We start from the raw sequence: 17,613 nt of genomic DNA on the forward strand, positions 1-17,613 counted from the left end.
CCAGGAAAGAAAACAATCAGGAATGTGAATTAAATGGAATGCAAAAAGTAAGAATTAAAATGATAGGAATAATTTTAAATAAAACGATAACATGGAATAATAAATAAATTGGTGATGAAAATAACTTTATAATTAGCTACTTATCTCTCCGACTGCTAACTGATAAGCCTGCACGCCGTCTCCAAGTCTGCTTACCAATCACATTACTACAGCCGATTACGCATCAACAGACAAACACGAACCCACGTCTTGCTGTTATGACTTGAATACAAAAACACGTAATGATTTGCTCCTTGACCGTGCTCACTCTGGTTAATTGTGATTTCACTATATTCACTGTTTCAAATATCCAGCCCGGAGGACCAAAAATGTTTTGTTTTTTCACTAAATGAACACACACAATAGTGGACTGTATAACATTTTTATTGTAATGAATACTAAGACATTGTAATACTATGTAACATTTGAATATTTAAGATATTGTAACATTTAACACTATGAATGCTTAAGACGACACACACATCCGTCTTTCACAAGATCTCACCACACACTGAAACTACGCACCCAAGAATCCTCACTACCTTACACTCACACATCAACATACATCAGCACGCAACAAACATGCGAACGATACCAAACAATATATATATATATAAGACTTCACTACAAAAACTCACTATTTTGTTCCTTTGTGTAGTAAATGTTTGATTGAAAATTTGTGTGATATTTTATAAATATATTAGAAATTTCAATTTATGATGTTATCTTTTGAAATCCAAATTAACCTGCTAATTAAATCATGCAATGTATGATAATAATTTGATTAAAGTATGACTAAAAAGTATAAAGAAGTTTTTGAAAATTTTGAGAAATTTTTGTACTATTATTTTTTTTTTTCAAACTTCTGTCAGCAGCACTAAAGCAGTCTTTGTTTTCATATTATTATGTAACAATAAAGTAACCGTTTTCAATTTGATATGGTTGAGAATGGCTTAGCCATGCTCAAGAATAATAAACATGAAGTTACTAAGGAAGTGATGACTGAAGTGGTTTCCCATTCTCTTTCCATCATAAAGGCATAAAGGGCTAGCAGATCAATGGATAACATTAGAGAAAGTAACTTTGATTGGTGAATCTTGGACTTCTGTAGCTTTTTGTAAATCACATTCATTAGACTGGGAAAGATGGTATAAAGCAACAAACAAGCATAACTCTTTCTCTTGAGAAAAAATATAGTTTCTTCATTGCCCGTACTAAGTAGAGGATTTTTAGTCATTTCAACACAATTAATTGAAAGTTTGTAATAGCCATTGAGATACATTTTTCCTGAGTTGAATAAGCAGACCTCATAGTTGTACCTCATTATTATACTACAAAAATGTTTCATATTAAGTATTTTTTGTTTGTCTAAACATTAGTTTCTAATAAATATGACAGTTTTTTCAAAATTAAAAAAAATGCTTGAGAGTATCTTCATTTTTTATCCATGTCTTTTCAGATATTTTTTTCTAAAATAGAAAAAATCCTACTTTGAAAAAAGAAGACATTAAGAGTTTTTAAAAAAATGATAAAAATTAATTTCATTTTTTCTAAATTAAATATTGTGGGCCTTCCAGTTGTCCCTTACAATTTCTACAAGATACTGGCATTTTTTACAAAGTTGTAAAATTGTTCAACATTGCAACAGATCACCGATAGTAAACAATGAACATATCAGACACTTTCTTAATGATAGGAAGCAAAGGTAAATTTTTATTTAATTCCATACTGCACAAATTTTATGAACATCAGTTAATTATCTTTTCAGAAAAAATCTGTACCCTGCATTGTTTAACTTTTAATTACTAAAATATATTCATGAAGTTACTGTGATGCTTAGGATTTTTTTGTAGAATGTCACTATCTAAAACATTCCAGGTGCTAGTTTATTTAATAATTAAGTAAAATTGAATCTCAAAGATACAGAATCTACAATGGGAAAGCTGGAAAAAAGTCGTGAAACAGTGCCCTCAATTTGGAACAGGGTTTATAGTAAACTTAAAGATAATAGACTCTATAATTGATTTTAAAGCCATTTCACCAAGAATTGTAACATTAACCTTAAAAACAACAAACAAGATCTATACCATAATAAACGCCCACGCCCCCACTAATGAGAAAAATTTCTTGACAAAGACCATGGAAGAGGTGGAAATATTTTGTTACACACTCAAACACATCATAAACCAAGTAAATAAAAACAATGTTAAGATCCTAATAGGGGACTTCAATGCTCAACTGGGAAGAGAAAATAAATACAGAGATATTATTGGGAAATGAGCCCCACAGAAACATACGAACAGGAATGGTCAAAGACTTGTTGAACTCTGCCGAGCACACAACTTAATCTCTAAATTAACTTATTTCGAAAGAAGGCCAAGTGAACTTAAAACTTGGAAACATCCAGACTGGAGGAAAGGAGAATGACAGCTAGATCACATATGCATGATAGACACTTTAACAGAGAAATCCACATTGTCAAAAGTACTTGGAGGAACAAACATGGGTTCAGACCACTACTTAATCAAAATCAAAATTAAATCCTCCCAAAAAGAATGAGGAAAGTGAATGCCAACAAACAAAAAAGAAAATATGTCCCACATCAATTTGTCAGGAATGAAAAATATCATGAAATCACACAAACCTTAAAATTAACTGACAATTTAGAAGAACTGATACAAATTCTAAAACAAGCTGCAAATTTAGCCCCTTTAAATCCATGTAAAAAACATGCCTGGTGGACTTCAGAATGTGACAAAATGCATGAAGAAAGACACCAAGCACGGTTAAAATTTCAAACCCATAAAACAAAAGAAAATGTTATCAACCTTAAAAATATCAGAAAAAAATTCATCCAAACCATCAGAAACACTAAAAAATATCTGAAAAAGACTTAATAAGTTCAATCAAGGAAAACTACCATAAAACCAATTCTGGAGGCTATTACAACACCTTCAGAAAACGACTACAAAAATATAACCCACCTACACTAATGTTGAAAAACAAGGAGGGAAAAATAGTACATAATAATAAAGAAAACATTGAAATCATGGCAGAAGCATTCAACAAACTTTTAAACTGCGGAAAACCAGGGAAACTTCTGAAAATCAACATAAACCAAAAAATCCAAACCAGAAAATGTAAATCCCCCAACAGCCCAAGAAGTTGAGACAGCACTCAAGGAGCTGAAAAACTTGCAAGTGGGGAAGACAAGGTTTTCGCAGAAATGTGGAAATATGCTGGCAACTTAACTCAGACCTCCCTACTCATGGCTCTATCAAAAATTTGGACGACAGAAAAACTTCCTGACCAATGGACAATGGCTATAGTTCACCCACTACACAAGAAAGGGAACAAGACAATCCAGATAACTACAGAGGCATATCCCTACTGGACTGCACATATAAAATTTTATCCAGAATCTTGTACAATAGAATCAAGGAACAACTGGAACGTGAATTGGATGAATATCAAGGAAGCTTCAGGCCTTGGAGAAGCTGTTCAAAACAAATTTCACGTTAAAATTAATCATGGCACACTTTAAAAAACAAAACAAATCTTTGTCTGTAACTTTTGTGAACTTTAAAAAAGCATTTGACTGTATCCATAGACCCTCAATGTTAAATATACTAAGAAACTTCGGAGTTCACCCAAAACTGGTCAAGATGACAGAGCTCACATTAACAAACACAAAATCCAAAGTCAAGTTTAGAGAGGAATTCTCTGAACCATTTATCATAAAAACTGGATTGAGACAAGGAGATGGCCTTTCTTTCACCACTGCTGTTCAACTGTGTTTTGGAATATATATTGAGAAAATGGTATAAAGTCAACCCAAAGAATATAAAAATTGGAAGACGTAGAGACAACATAAATTTAAACTACCTAGGATTCGCGGACGATCTGGCCCTTCTGGCAAACAACATACAAGAAACTAAACATAAAAAAAATCACTGCAAGAAACAGCACAATGAATTGGCCTCAAAATATTTTTTGAAAAGACAGAAATAATGTTAACAATCCCCCCCACTTGCAAATAAAACTTCAGTAAATTGCCAAGAGATTAAAATTCAAGTATCTTGGAGAAATCATATCATTTAACCTTAACAAAAAAATCAGCTTGGCATAGCAGAATAAACAAACTGACTAGGGCACAGCATCTTACCTACAACAAAAAAAGTCTCTCGATAGCAACAAAATTAAAACACTATAAAACAGTCACACAACCAGAAATTACATATATGAGCGAGACCATGTTCAAAATAACCAATTCTGCAGCAATAGACAAGATCCTCAAGATAGAAAGAAGGTTAGTCAGAACGTGCATAAACAAAAAATATCAAAAGAACTGGAGGTTCACTTAAAATGAAACAGTCTACAAAAAAATAGAACCAGTAACCAGCACAATAAAAAAGAAATGGATCTCATTCTTGGGACACCTCATCAGAACACCGGAAAATAGAATCATCAGGAAAATAATAGAAAAATTATAGAATAGCAAAACCAACATAAAATGGATTACAGAAATCAAAGAAGACATGAAGGAACTCAAAATTACAGTGGAAGATTTGAAAAACAAAAGAAAGAAAGTTAAGATCCGAAAGAATGAAGAAGTACTGGGCTAACAGGAAACTGAAAAACCATTCTTATAAAAATTGACTAAAGTGGTCCAATGTAGGTCAAACAATAAAAAAATTTTAAAAAAATAAAACAAGATCTAGAATATTCTACTTAGGAGTGCTTCTGTTGCCACTACTGTAATCAGTTCTATGCTATTCTCTGTCATTAATTAAGTTGTTGTTGGATTACTTATGATTATGCAACAGCATCCATTTGTATAAAACAAAATCATAAACATCTGATAATTGTACTATAGAAACTGAAAATTAAATATTGCAACTAATTTTGATTTGTGATAACATAAAATGACAATATAAATAAAATAGATATGTAGGTAATATTTTGTAATTAATAAATAAGACAGATTTAATTACAGTATTGTATATTTGTAAGAATTATACCAAACCATTAATTGTTAGTGTGTGTATATTAAAATATAAAAAAGTATGTTATTATTTGTGTAAGAAACATTGTGCAAAACTCAAACTTTTCTTTAAAAAAACAACATAAAAACATTAAACGACTATTAAAAAAAACATGTTGAAAAATAAGACATTACAAATAACTTGCTAACTCCTAATTTCATTATAACTTCACTTAAGAAATTGAAATAATTAAAAAAATATTTTGTATTTTTTAGTGTGAATTTCTTATTGAATTCTGTTACATTTTTTTTTTTTATTATGTATAATCTTGCAAAAAACAATGTTGTTATGAAAATAACTGTTTGAAGGAAATTAAAAGATAAGAAATCTGCATCGTGATAAAATATAAAAATGGAGTTCAAAGAAATTATTAAAAAATACTGAAGTAGCAGTCTGCTTTACAATCACAAACATACACCCTGTGGAATTTAGGAATATTTATTAGTTTTATGCAGAGTTTTCACATTTATTTTGAATTTTCATATGAAAATACTTTGAATATTAACTTGAGTTAACAAGGTTTCTTCAGAAAGTTTAACTGTTAGCCTTGGAAAAAAATGTCTAGTGACACCATAAATTTAACAGCAGTCCTCCATTGCTGGAAACATTTTTGTAGTCCTCTTTTGTAATGGTTACCAGCTACTCTGTACTCCAGCTACTCTTGTCATTCTGCCCTCCTAGATTTCAAATATGATTTCACTGCTAGACGAGAATTCAGTTAAAGTGCACAAGAAATAAATGTAATAAATTTTGGCAGAAAAGGAAATAACGACAAAGTAAATATTAACTTCCTCTACTTACATAATACAGTCTTAATTACTTCCTTACTGGTTACTTAGTTGTTTAATTACTAGTATCCTTTAGTACAATCTTAGCTGGGAAAAAATTAGAAATTACAAGGTGAGTGGAGAACCTGAGGAATCCATGCTTGACCAAGAAATCCCAGATTTAATGTGATGCCACTGCCACTTGCATTATTTTACACGTCTGGTCTTTTGCACCAGACAGGTTTCTGTCATCTTTGCATCACAAAGATGACAAAAAACCTCCAGATAGTACTGCTTATTGATAGTTTGACCTTCTGGCATAATTTCATGATGCGGTAGTTGAATAAAATCAGTCAGCTATATGTTCACTCGAGTCCTCACTTGTTTTTAATTTGTGGGTGTCGGTGACTTTTGTTGTACTGACTTAGATTTGGTTTCTACTGGAAAATCTTTATAAGAACATATCCTGTACGACATTAAACTTAGAAAACTATTACGAGTTTATTAGCGTTCAAAGTATTTGTCAAAATACTGAAAATTAATAACTGAAATTGTTCCAGTTTACTTGTTTTACTATGAATTATCTTTAACAGAATTGTAGTAATTAAGAAGAGAAAGTTGTCAGTATTTAATTTTTCATTACTTACCTTTCTGCCAAAATTTATTACATCTGTTTATATTTTTGTATTTTAACTTAATTCTTTGTATTAGTGAACCCATTATTCGGTATTTCCTCTAATTCAATTTTATTTTCCATTAAAAGAAAATAACACTGAATCTTCATATCTGTTTTATTTGCATGGATTATTGATTTGCTGCCAAACTCTTCTCATAGTTCCCAGGTTATTTTGTAATACAGTACAACCCCATTCAACTGGACTTCCAGATTATCTGGACCGATATCGGAAATGGGATTTTTAATTTTTTTAAATAAAATGTGTTCTGTAATACAGTAGTATGTAGTAAATTTATTTTTTTGAAATAAATTAAATAAAGAAATGCAGTAGTAGACCTACTGTATAATGTATCCATTTTATTGGCAGTTTGTATCACAGTTTTTACATACTGTGGTACTTATTAAAAGTATGTACGAATTCAGTTTTAGATAATTCATGTACTGCTTACTGCAAACATTTACTTTCTCTGAGAATAAAGTTGTGCAATATTTTTGTACAGTATTTATAATGACTCGTGCACCAAAAATGTTTGTTTACAAACATAACCATCCTGCCATCATTTTATTGCTCATTCTAAGAATAGGTTGATGAAATGTTAATGATCGGATGCAAAGTAATAGTATAGTACTAGTAAGTGTTATGATTGGATGCTCGGTAGTACAGTAGTAATAGTGTGATTGGATTGCTACAGTAGTAATCGTGATTGAAATTTTGTGTTTTACACGGTGTAATTTAGTGGAATGCCCACTAAATGAAAGAGGGTGGTCATTTCTATGGAAGAAAAATTTAATGTGCTATTTTGCATAAAAAAGGGGGAATCTGTAAAAAAGATTTGTGATGAATTAGGTGTAGGAAAGCAAACTGTTTCAGACTGGAAAAATCACAGAAAAGGGGTTAAAGATTTCTGCTTGAAAATGGTGGCTAATGTTAGTTTAGGCAACACGGCGACTATCAGAATGGCAAAAAATAGTCAGCTAGGGAAGCTTTATTTATGTGGTTTACCCAAGAGAGGGAGCATGGAGTTCCTTCTATATCAAGTGCCATTTTACAGTCTAAGGCTTTAATTTTTAATGACAAATTAGGTGGTGATCTGTCATTCACAGTAAGTTCAGGTCGGTTAGATAAGTGGAAGTGTCAACACTGAGCTGTCATATTCCATCAGGGGATCATGCTGCTAGCAAAAATTATAAAATTACATTTTCAAATTATATAAAAGAAGAGAATTTATATTTATTATAAGAGGTTTACAATGCTGATAAGACAGGATTATTTTTTAAAATGATACCTAAAAAAACTCTCGCCTCAAAATTGGACTCTGCTGCTAAATGGCGTAAAGTTTTAAGAGAAAGGTGACAATTCTTTTAGGATGTAATGCGTCAGGCAAGTTGAAGCTCCCGCTTCTTGTGATAGAAAAATCAGCCAAGCCTCGAGAACCGAAGAATATTAATTTGAATGCACCACTTCCATGTATAAACAGGTCACAAAAATCAGCATGTAGTCTTGTGAAATATTTAAAAAATGGCTTTCTTCATCCCTGAAGTGAAAGATTTCTAAACAAAGAAGAGGTACCACAAAAAGCTTTTTCATTTATCTACAATGCTCCCTGTCATCCAGATGCAGATGACTTGAGAGATGGTGAAATCTTTGTAAGATTTTTACCTGCACAAATGATGGGACTCATTAGATCAAGGTGTAATAGAAGTCTTCAAATGACATTACAGAAAAAAGTTACTTATAAAACTTATTGAAAGAAATAGTGAGGAAGCTGGAATAAATGTTTTAGCTTAAATAAATTAATATTAGAACAGTAATTTACGAGTGTGCTTCATCATGGAACGAAATTTGTGCTTCAACTTTCAAAAAGTGTTGGAACAAAATCTGGCAAGAAGTGAAATCTGAATCCAATACTGAGACGACTGCTGAAATAAATAACAGTTCCTTAAAACAACTTATTCATTGTTCAGAAGATTCATGTGCTGTCGAAGATGAAGACATAGCTAAGTGGACGGGCTAAAAAAATGATGTAGATCACCAGCGCCTAAGCGATGATGATATCGTGTCCTTCAAATTCACATCCTGATATCGAAAACACAGAAGGCAGTTCAGATGACGAATTCCTCAAGGAAGAAACACAAGTGATCTCTCATGGAGAAGTTATGGATATGCTTGGAAAGCTGATGTTGTATTTTGAAAATCAAAATGAAGCGTCTGCCTATCAACTGTTTATTCTAAAGTGTTTACAAGCAGCAAAAAACCGATCATCATCATTAAAGCAAAAAACTATGAAGGATTTTTTTTAAAAGAAAATAAATATTATGGTGCTATAAGTAAAATTTGAATTTGTGTTTCACGTATTGTATTTCAATTACTCTATAAGTTATTTGTTAATATGTACTAAGTTGATGTTAAGTTTCAAAATCTTACATTAATACTGTAGTGATTTCAGTAAGCTGTACTGTATGTATGTTATACATTTCTGGATTATCCGGACTTTCATTCATCCGAACAATGTCCAGTCCCATCTAGTCCAGTTAAACGGGGTTGTACTGTATAGACAAATTGATAAGCAAAAGGTAGATTATATCCTTGTGTCGTTTTTTTCTGCCTTTCAGTTTCCTTTTTTTCATATTTCTCACAATGGTTGATTCTTGTGCAGATTGTAAGTAACTCTCTAATCTATACATATTCTTTCTCCTTAAAATGTGAAATACATTTCGTACCATATTATTAATTAATTTTTTTTTTAATACCTAAAATGCTGTTTATGTTGCATTGTCATTCCTTTATTGACTTCTAAACCTGATATTCAAAATTCCTTCTGTTATATCCATACTCCTTCTGAAATTTTAATTATCATTTATCTAATAACTGTTCTACTTTGTATTTAATCTGTAAATTTCTGTTCTTATAATAGAAGGATTTTCTTATGTGTTGTCTTATTATTTTTTTGTACTTTTGTGTTATCATATTCATGTTTTGAACTAACCGAAAAATAAGACACATTGAAATCGTCTTACATTCTAACTTGATTTTTCTTTTTACTAATCCTTGTAGGTAGTTTTATTTCATTTTGAAGTGACACACACATCAAATACGTATGCAAATATCCATCTAAAATTTCTTTGTAGTAATGTACCAGATAATTTCTAATTCCTGATCCTTATTGGATTCTTATCTTTTTAGTTCTTTACATAATAAAAATCTGGCCAATCCAAGCCATTTTCCCAAAATGATGACATCCAACTTTTTCCTTGATAAACAAAAGAAAAAGATATGAATGATAAATTTATTTTAAAACTGAATAATTGATTCACCTGTGTATTAAAACTTCATTATGTTTCATAATTTATTTATGAATTCATTTGGCTCTTTATTAGATACCATTGTGCTTACTGCGTTAATTAATAATTTTGTTTTAATAAATAATTTTTATTAATGCTTTAATTAATCATTTTTTCAGGATAGAAATTTACATAATAAAGTATTTGGAGGTTTCCTAATGCGACAAGCTTTAGAACTTGCATTCATGACAGCATTTGTACACTGGTAAGTGAATTCTGTTTTTTTTTAAGTAGATTTTAATTTTTTTTTCTTGTTAGTAGTTAATTTGATATTTGTGATACTAGTTTTACTTAATTCAATTTAACCTCACAATGAAAATTGATCTTTTATATATAGTTTATTTTTGTCATGATGGGTTGTTAATCTTGACTATGTAGCAATAATGCACACTTATCAATGAAGTAATCTCTCCCTATTTGTCAGTCAGGGCAGTTGTATGCTTTAACCATTTCAATGTAGATTTATTTTTGTGAGTTATTTAAATTGCAATTTCTTTTTAAGTGCCAGGAAGACTTTGCTGTAGTTTTTTTCTATATCAAATGTACCCAATAAGTCACATAGTTTACACATAGTTGTTTTTTTTAGAGAAATTGATAGTATAGATGGATGAAAACAATACAGACATCCAACCCACCGGGTTGGTCTCGTGGTGAACGCGTCTTCCCAAATCAGCTGGTTTGGAAGTCGAGAGTTCCAGCGTTCAAGTCCTAGTAAAGCCAGCTATTTTTACACGGACTTGAATACTAGATCGTGGATACCGGTGTTCTTTGGTGGTTGGGTTTCAATTAACCACACATCTCAGAAATGGTCAAACTGAGAATGTACAAGACTACACTTCATTCAAACTCATACATATCATCCTCATTCATCCTCTGAAGTATTATCTAAACGGTAGTTACCGGAGGCTAAACAGGAAAAACAAAGAATACAGACATCCAACATTTTTAAATGACAAATCTTTAGAATGTGTTTCCTTGCATCCTTTTGTACAATATTCTTGAAAGTCATTAAGAAGAGGTTATCATAGTAGATTGGAATGTCATACAGAAGTAACCACAAAGCCACAAAGAAAGTAAAATTATGTCTGTACTATATTCATGTCATGCAGAAATTGCAAGAACCCAGTCATAGTAAAAGAACTCAGTTATTGTAAATGGTTTATCCATTTTGTTCCATTTTTGTTCAGTTTCTGGATAACATTTTTTTTAGTGACAAGGCATGGTTTCATCTAAATGGCTATATAAACCAGCTGATGTTCCAACTGATGTTGGAATGCAGAGTACCCCCAATATTTTCCACAAGATTACATTATATTCAGAAAAGATTTGAGTTCACAAGAAAGAAAAATTATTTCATAATTTTCTGGATAGAGGGCCCAATATGAAATTTGAAGCAACAACATAATGTTGCTGTTTTATTATGTAACATTATGAATCCTTAGGGAGAAAATCATTTCTGCAGTCTACAGCCACCTAGGTCACCAGATTTAAATCCCACTGATTTTTTCTTGGGGGTTACTTAAAACAAAATTGTTCAGAAATAATTCTTGCACACTTGATTGACTCAACTCGAACATTAAAGTCAAAATAATCCCACATCAGTGCTGTAGCAGTTAAAAAGTGGCTGTTGAAGAAACATGATATGTGTTGATGTCTGTGTAGCTGCAAATGGAGAACATGCTGAACATTTATTACAATAAAATTACTGTAGGTTATGAAATTTTTTAATAGTTATTTATTTCTTAAGATTGAGTAATTTTTTTCATATATTGGTTTCCACATATGTTTTTTTCTATATGGGGTAGTGTAACTTTCACCCGTGTAATTTGTATGATAACTTGTGATGGAACATTTTATGAATATGCTTTCAAAATTTTAATGAATAGTTTATTAATCCACATTAAAAAATGTTATTCTCATTACTGTGTTAATCTGAAGTTACATTTATTACAGTAAAACCTGAGTTAACGGAATTTTGCGGGACCGAAAATATTTTCTGTTTCCGAACATGATTCTGGTGAATACAGGGATGAACTAGTGGACTATACAATTAAAAAGAAAAAAATATGGTAGTGTACTTACCAGAACCCCATTTCATTTTTAGCAGTGAATTGTACAGTTGTTTGTTAGCAAATTCGTAAGCACAAAATTTCTATCTTATGTTAGTATATACAGAACAGTATACTGGATTGTAAACAATTATTGTATTTTAATTTAAAAATCTTAGATTTAGGAACAGATAATTTTAAAGAGTAACAGATTTCAGTACCTTAAACTAATACGCTTTAATAAGAAAACATAATTTAAATGAACCTAAATGTACTTTATTACTGTTCATTATGTAATTTAGTCTTTATTATAAAAAAATTAGTTTTTTTTTTGTACTGAACTTTTAGTTATTTTTTTTGTACTGAACTTTTACTTTCAGCTACTAAGTTTTCTGACAACATTCTGGCCTTACAAATTATGTTAAACAACTCTGAGTCATTTGTTGTAAGTAAAATTCCTTTAGGTCTAATAGAATAGCTTGGATAACGCTGCACTGTATTATCTAGTTTTTGTATCGTTTGTTGCTGTTACAGTCCTCATTATCAGAATTGCTTTTGTCTTTGTCAATTTTCTCTCAACGATGTCAATAAATTTATCTATATTCTCTATATCAGCTTCGGTCTCTAATAAGTTGTTCATGTTAACAAAATCTTCAGCAATTATATTTTCATAAGTTCAGTTCTTCCTGCAAGTCATCAAATGTCGTAAGTTCTGTTTCTGTAGTCATGTGCAATTGAAGGTTTGCTTTATGGAAACATTGTTGAACTGTCTCTGCCGATGTGCATTTAAATGTTTCCAACAGCCAAATTATAGCCTCGATCACTGATATAGATTTAGTCCGTTAGTAGTTGACCATGCCATTTCAGTAGTTGCTAACAGAGATTTCATTAAAAATCTACGGTAGTGTAATTTGAGACATTTAATTATACCCTAGTCCATAGGCTGGGTAATGCTTGTTGCATTTGGTGGGAACCAAGCTAATATGGCTTAATGCAATATCCGGATGATGTGGCGCTAGCTAAAAAGAGAAGAATTGTCTATTTTGCTGCTTCATTCTTGTGTTAAACCCTTGCAACCACTCCTCCATAATTTGTGACATCATCCATGATTTTTTGTTGGATCTCTATACTACAGGAAGATAATCTTTATTAATGTTTTTAAAACACCTCGGCTTATCAGCCTTTCCAATAATGAGCGGTTTTTTCAGTTCTCCTGTCATAAAACCGCAAACAAAAACTGTCGACCTATTCTTAGAATGCTTCCCTCCTGTACAACGTTCTCCTTTCAAGCAAAGAGTCTTACTCAGTAATGCACGATAAAAAAGTCCAGTTTCATCCCTGTTTGCAATATTTCTAGGTTCGTAATTTTCAATCAAAGTATCAAGTTTTGTTTTCCAGTCAGTTACTGTCTTGTTACACACATCTCCAGCCTAGCTACATACTTCTTTAAAGACAATTTGATGCCGTTTGTTAAAACTTTCCAGCCAATCATTTGAACTGCTGAAATTGGTACTATCTAATTTCTCTGCAATTTCCTTTGCTTGGTGCTGTTCAATTACTCCTGAAATCGGTAACTTTGCCCTCACACTTGCAAACCACTCCCAAACAATTTTGTTAATTTCTTCACTGGCAGTTTTTCACATATTCCTTTATTTGAACCATTCAGTTTTTAACTCATTTTTATTTTGTTAAATTTCATAAATTGAGCCTTACCCATGTCAAATTTTTTGACTAAGTTTTTAAAAGTTTGTCTTTTTAGTTGGCTTCAATTACTTTGATTTTTATATTTAAGTTCAGTACAACTCTTCCTTTTTTTTGATGCCGTGTTTGTTGCACTGTACAGTTCTGTACTTTAGGTACTGAATTGTAATATGGATCTGTAAAAATAGAAAATTAAAATGATTAATTCAGTGAATGAATAGAAAAAAATGCATGTACACACACGCACAGTAAAGAAGACTTTGTAATGAATAAAAACAACACATGGATAAGTTACGTGTAGTGGGATTACATGATTAATTTAAGTAAAAATTGTAACTTGAGATAAGGAATGATGAGTGTGTTAAGTTATGGTTCACAGGGCAGTAGGCATAAAGGATAGTTTATTGTAAATAGCCAAAATAACAGTGACTGTGTGCAGGGTCGCCTGTACAAGGTTTTAACACCCTCTGTCTGTCTGTCACTGCCTATTATGATTAGCGACAAGTTACTGAAAATGTAAACATTTATATAGTGTTAAATGTGAATTTATCAGTTACAACTTTGACATGACTAGTTTTTATTTTTGTATATGCAGGGTAATTTGTAACATTGTGTAGTACAATATACTGTATGTACAGATGTATGTACAATACTGCACAGTATACATATTTTGTTTTAAATTGTGGGAAAATTTAGTACTCTACTTTATGTATAGCATTAAATATGCATATGTATTTTTTTGCATCAATACAGTACTCTAAATTATTTTCAAAAAACGTTTCTGTTAACTAGTGAGATTTTTTCTGATTCCCCATCAGTTGGGTTTCCATTTCAGGGAAAATTAACATCATATCTTTGGTAAAATTCACAGGACCAGGAAAATTTTCCATGGTAGACAGGATTCTGTTAAATCCAGGTTCTGTTAACTCATGTTTTACTGTATTTATTTATAATCCGTGGATATTTGAACCAACTCTTTATTAATAACAAATAGGAACTAAAACTTAGAAGAATTTTAGGTTGTGAAATAAAAAAAATGTAAACATATAATCTAAGGAAATTGTATAAAAGTATGAAGTAATTTATTACAGGAATAGGGCAAACTATAAATCCCAATATATTTTTGGCTTTTGAAGAAGTGTAGATAGCTGAGGCATGGTCATTAGAATTAGGCACCTACCTCTGTGTAACAATTAATCCAAATCTGTTTGTAAATGTGAATCCAAATGTTTAGGAATGAAAACTTTCAATATGTAATTATTAAAATGGGATCATATATATATATATATATATATAGAAATATATATATATGTATATATTAAGGTAAGATTTGAGGTCTGTTCAGAAAATAACTGAACATCTTTAATTACACGCCAATAGAGAGATATTTAGCTATGTGCAGTAGGCAGCATTATGTTCTACATAACCTTCTCTGTAACCACATGTTCTTGGATTGTTGATATCTCATTTAGTTTTCATGTTATTGTTGTTTGAGTGTAACACATTTAATTGTTAGTGATTTTCAGAAGCAACGATACAACATAAAATTTTGTGTGAAACTAGGGAAAACTTTCACTGAAACTTCAGCCGATGACACCCACATTGAGAAAATCAATGATCTGGTGAGTGCAGAATGCCGTTAACTATCAGAGAACTTGAAGAGGTTAGTATCACAAATGGATCATGCAATGACATTTTAACTGAAAAATTGAACATGCATCAAGTTGCAGCAGTGTTTGTTCTTTGTTTGATTACCAAACAGCAGAAAGAACATTGATTGGACGTTTGTCAGCAAGTTTTTGAAGAAGTCAATGACAATGAAAAATTCATGCAGAGGATCATAACAGGAGACAAAAGCTGGGTTTACAGCAACGACATTAAGACAAAAGTTCAGTCATCACAATGGATTGGCAAAGGATCTCCACACCTTAAAAAAGAACATCAGACTCGATCCAATGTCAGAGTTATGCTCTCTGGTTTTTTCGATTTTAATGGAACAGCGCATTTTTTAATTCTTACCTCAAGGTGAAACAGTTAACAATGTGTACTATCAAGGTGTTTTACAATGGTTATGTGAAAACATCCACAAAAAGAGACCAGATTGGCGAGATAATTCATGGTTCCTTCACCATGACAATGCGCTCGCATACTCAGTTTTGTCAATTTGTCAGTTTTGTGCCAAAAATCAGATGACTGTCCTCTCTCAGCCTCCCTACTTGGCACATGTGGTTCCTTGCGATTTTTGCTTATTTCTGAAATTAAAATCAGTGATGAAAAAGCACTGTTTTGATACTATTGATGAAGTTAAAGCAAATTCATCACGGATTTTAAAGACCATTTCAAATAAAGCTATCCAGAACTACTTCGCAAAGTGGAAACAGTACTGGGAAAAGCGTGTGAGTAGGGAATGGAAGTGAATACTTTGAAGGACAAGAACCAATAATCTATAAAATTAATATTAAAGATTAAAATAATAAAGTTTGGTTATTTTCTGAACAGACCTGGTATGTCTTATCTTCTTATCTCAATAATCTGTACTAGGTGGAAATAGAGTATTTTACTGAAATTAATCTTTTTAAGATTCATATTATTCCTCTGTATTGATAAATTATATTTTAAATTCTATTTCCACTTAGTACAATATATTGAGATAAGACATATCTTACCTTACTTTACCATGATAGTTCTTTCTTGGGATCCCACATCCTCATGATTGAATTCATTTAATTATTAAATTGCACATTAAATAAATATATTAAAAAATTAAAAATATGCTATGTTAATAAAATAAACTTTGCACATCATTAAATGTTCATTACATTAACATTTTAATATTTTTAATATCTTTATTTAATGTGCAATTTAATTAAATGAATTCAATCAGACTGAGGATGAAGATCCCATGAAAGTACTGTCATTATAAAATTAAGGTAAAATATATCTTATCTCAATATTCTATACTAGATTATGTTATAGAATTTTAAGATATGTATAAACAATATTCTTTTATCCATTATATATATTTTAGTAGTCTTTTAGTCTGTAAAGAAAAGAAATTTAATAATATTGCATGATTGATAGTTAATATATTTACATAAATTACCAAACAATAGTTGTGTATATTTAATTTTTTATTTCTTAAATAAATTCCCTTTTTTGATTAATAATTTTAACATTTTTTACCCTTGTAGTAAGTGCATGCACATACTGTATTTCATTCAAATGGGTGTGGCAGTACTACTGGACACTTTAAATACATTTTTACACATTAAATATTATTCATCTATTTAATTCTACTGCTCACCTGTGACATCACAACATAGCAGACGACTACAGCAGCTGTATGTCAGTGCTACCCTAGCACTCATGATGAGAGGGGTGCTATTGATGCAGTGTACCCACTTAGCCATTAGTTTATTTAGAGCATTTTTTGGGATGGGGTTGTGATTTTGCAAAAATTTTTTGGGAAATATTCCAAAAAAATGTACTACCTCTGCCTCTGTGTAGTTATCATCATCATGAACATTATGGGTTGGCCATACAGCCTGATCCATTGCCATAGATTTGACCACTTACAACTGCTCCTTCATCTCTTCCTCAGCCATCCTATTTTTCTTATACCAACCGCTGTATAATCCCACATAATCCTTGGAATCCTGTTTCCATCCATCCTTTCTTTATGATTCATCCACTGGTGCCTGCTTCTTGCAATCATGCTTCCAATACTGTCGACTCCTAGTTGATGATGTATCGCACTGTTACTGATATATGATCCTCAATTAAACACCCAACATTCTATGCAAAAATCTCATTTCCATAGATTCAGTTCTTCAACTTTGATGTGAAGTAAGAGTCCAAGTCTCAGAACTATACGGCAATGCCGTAGTTTTGTAAAATTTAATTACCGTTTCACTCCTTACTTTTCCAACAAGAGGCCTTTGCATGGTACCTAGCGGCTTTTGAAATCTATGCAGCTTATTATCAACATCTTCTGA

At 31.3% G+C, this 17,613-nt stretch overlaps 1 protein-coding gene across 4 annotated transcripts in view; it reads left to right on the forward strand.

The window, feature by feature from the left end:
* Positions 1-17,613, forward strand: part of LOC142322468 (acyl-coenzyme A thioesterase 9, mitochondrial-like) — a 122,157-nt gene that overhangs the window by 81,247 nt on the left and 23,297 nt on the right. For all 4 annotated transcript variants that reach the window (XR_012755931.1, XM_075361646.1, XM_075361621.1 and 1 more), the window contains exon 8: positions 9,989-10,074. Coding sequence is in view for 3 of the 4 variants with exons in the window: in XM_075361646.1 (XP_075217761.1) it covers positions 9,989-10,074 (86 nt within the window). In the remaining variant the exon portion in view is untranslated. The remainder of the gene's footprint in view (positions 1-9,988; positions 10,075-17,613) is intronic.

Source organism: Lycorma delicatula, chromosome 1 (assembly GCF_047948215.1).
Source record: "Lycorma delicatula isolate Av1 chromosome 1, ASM4794821v1, whole genome shotgun sequence".
Lineage (NCBI taxonomy): Eukaryota > Metazoa > Arthropoda > Insecta > Hemiptera > Fulgoridae > Lycorma > Lycorma delicatula.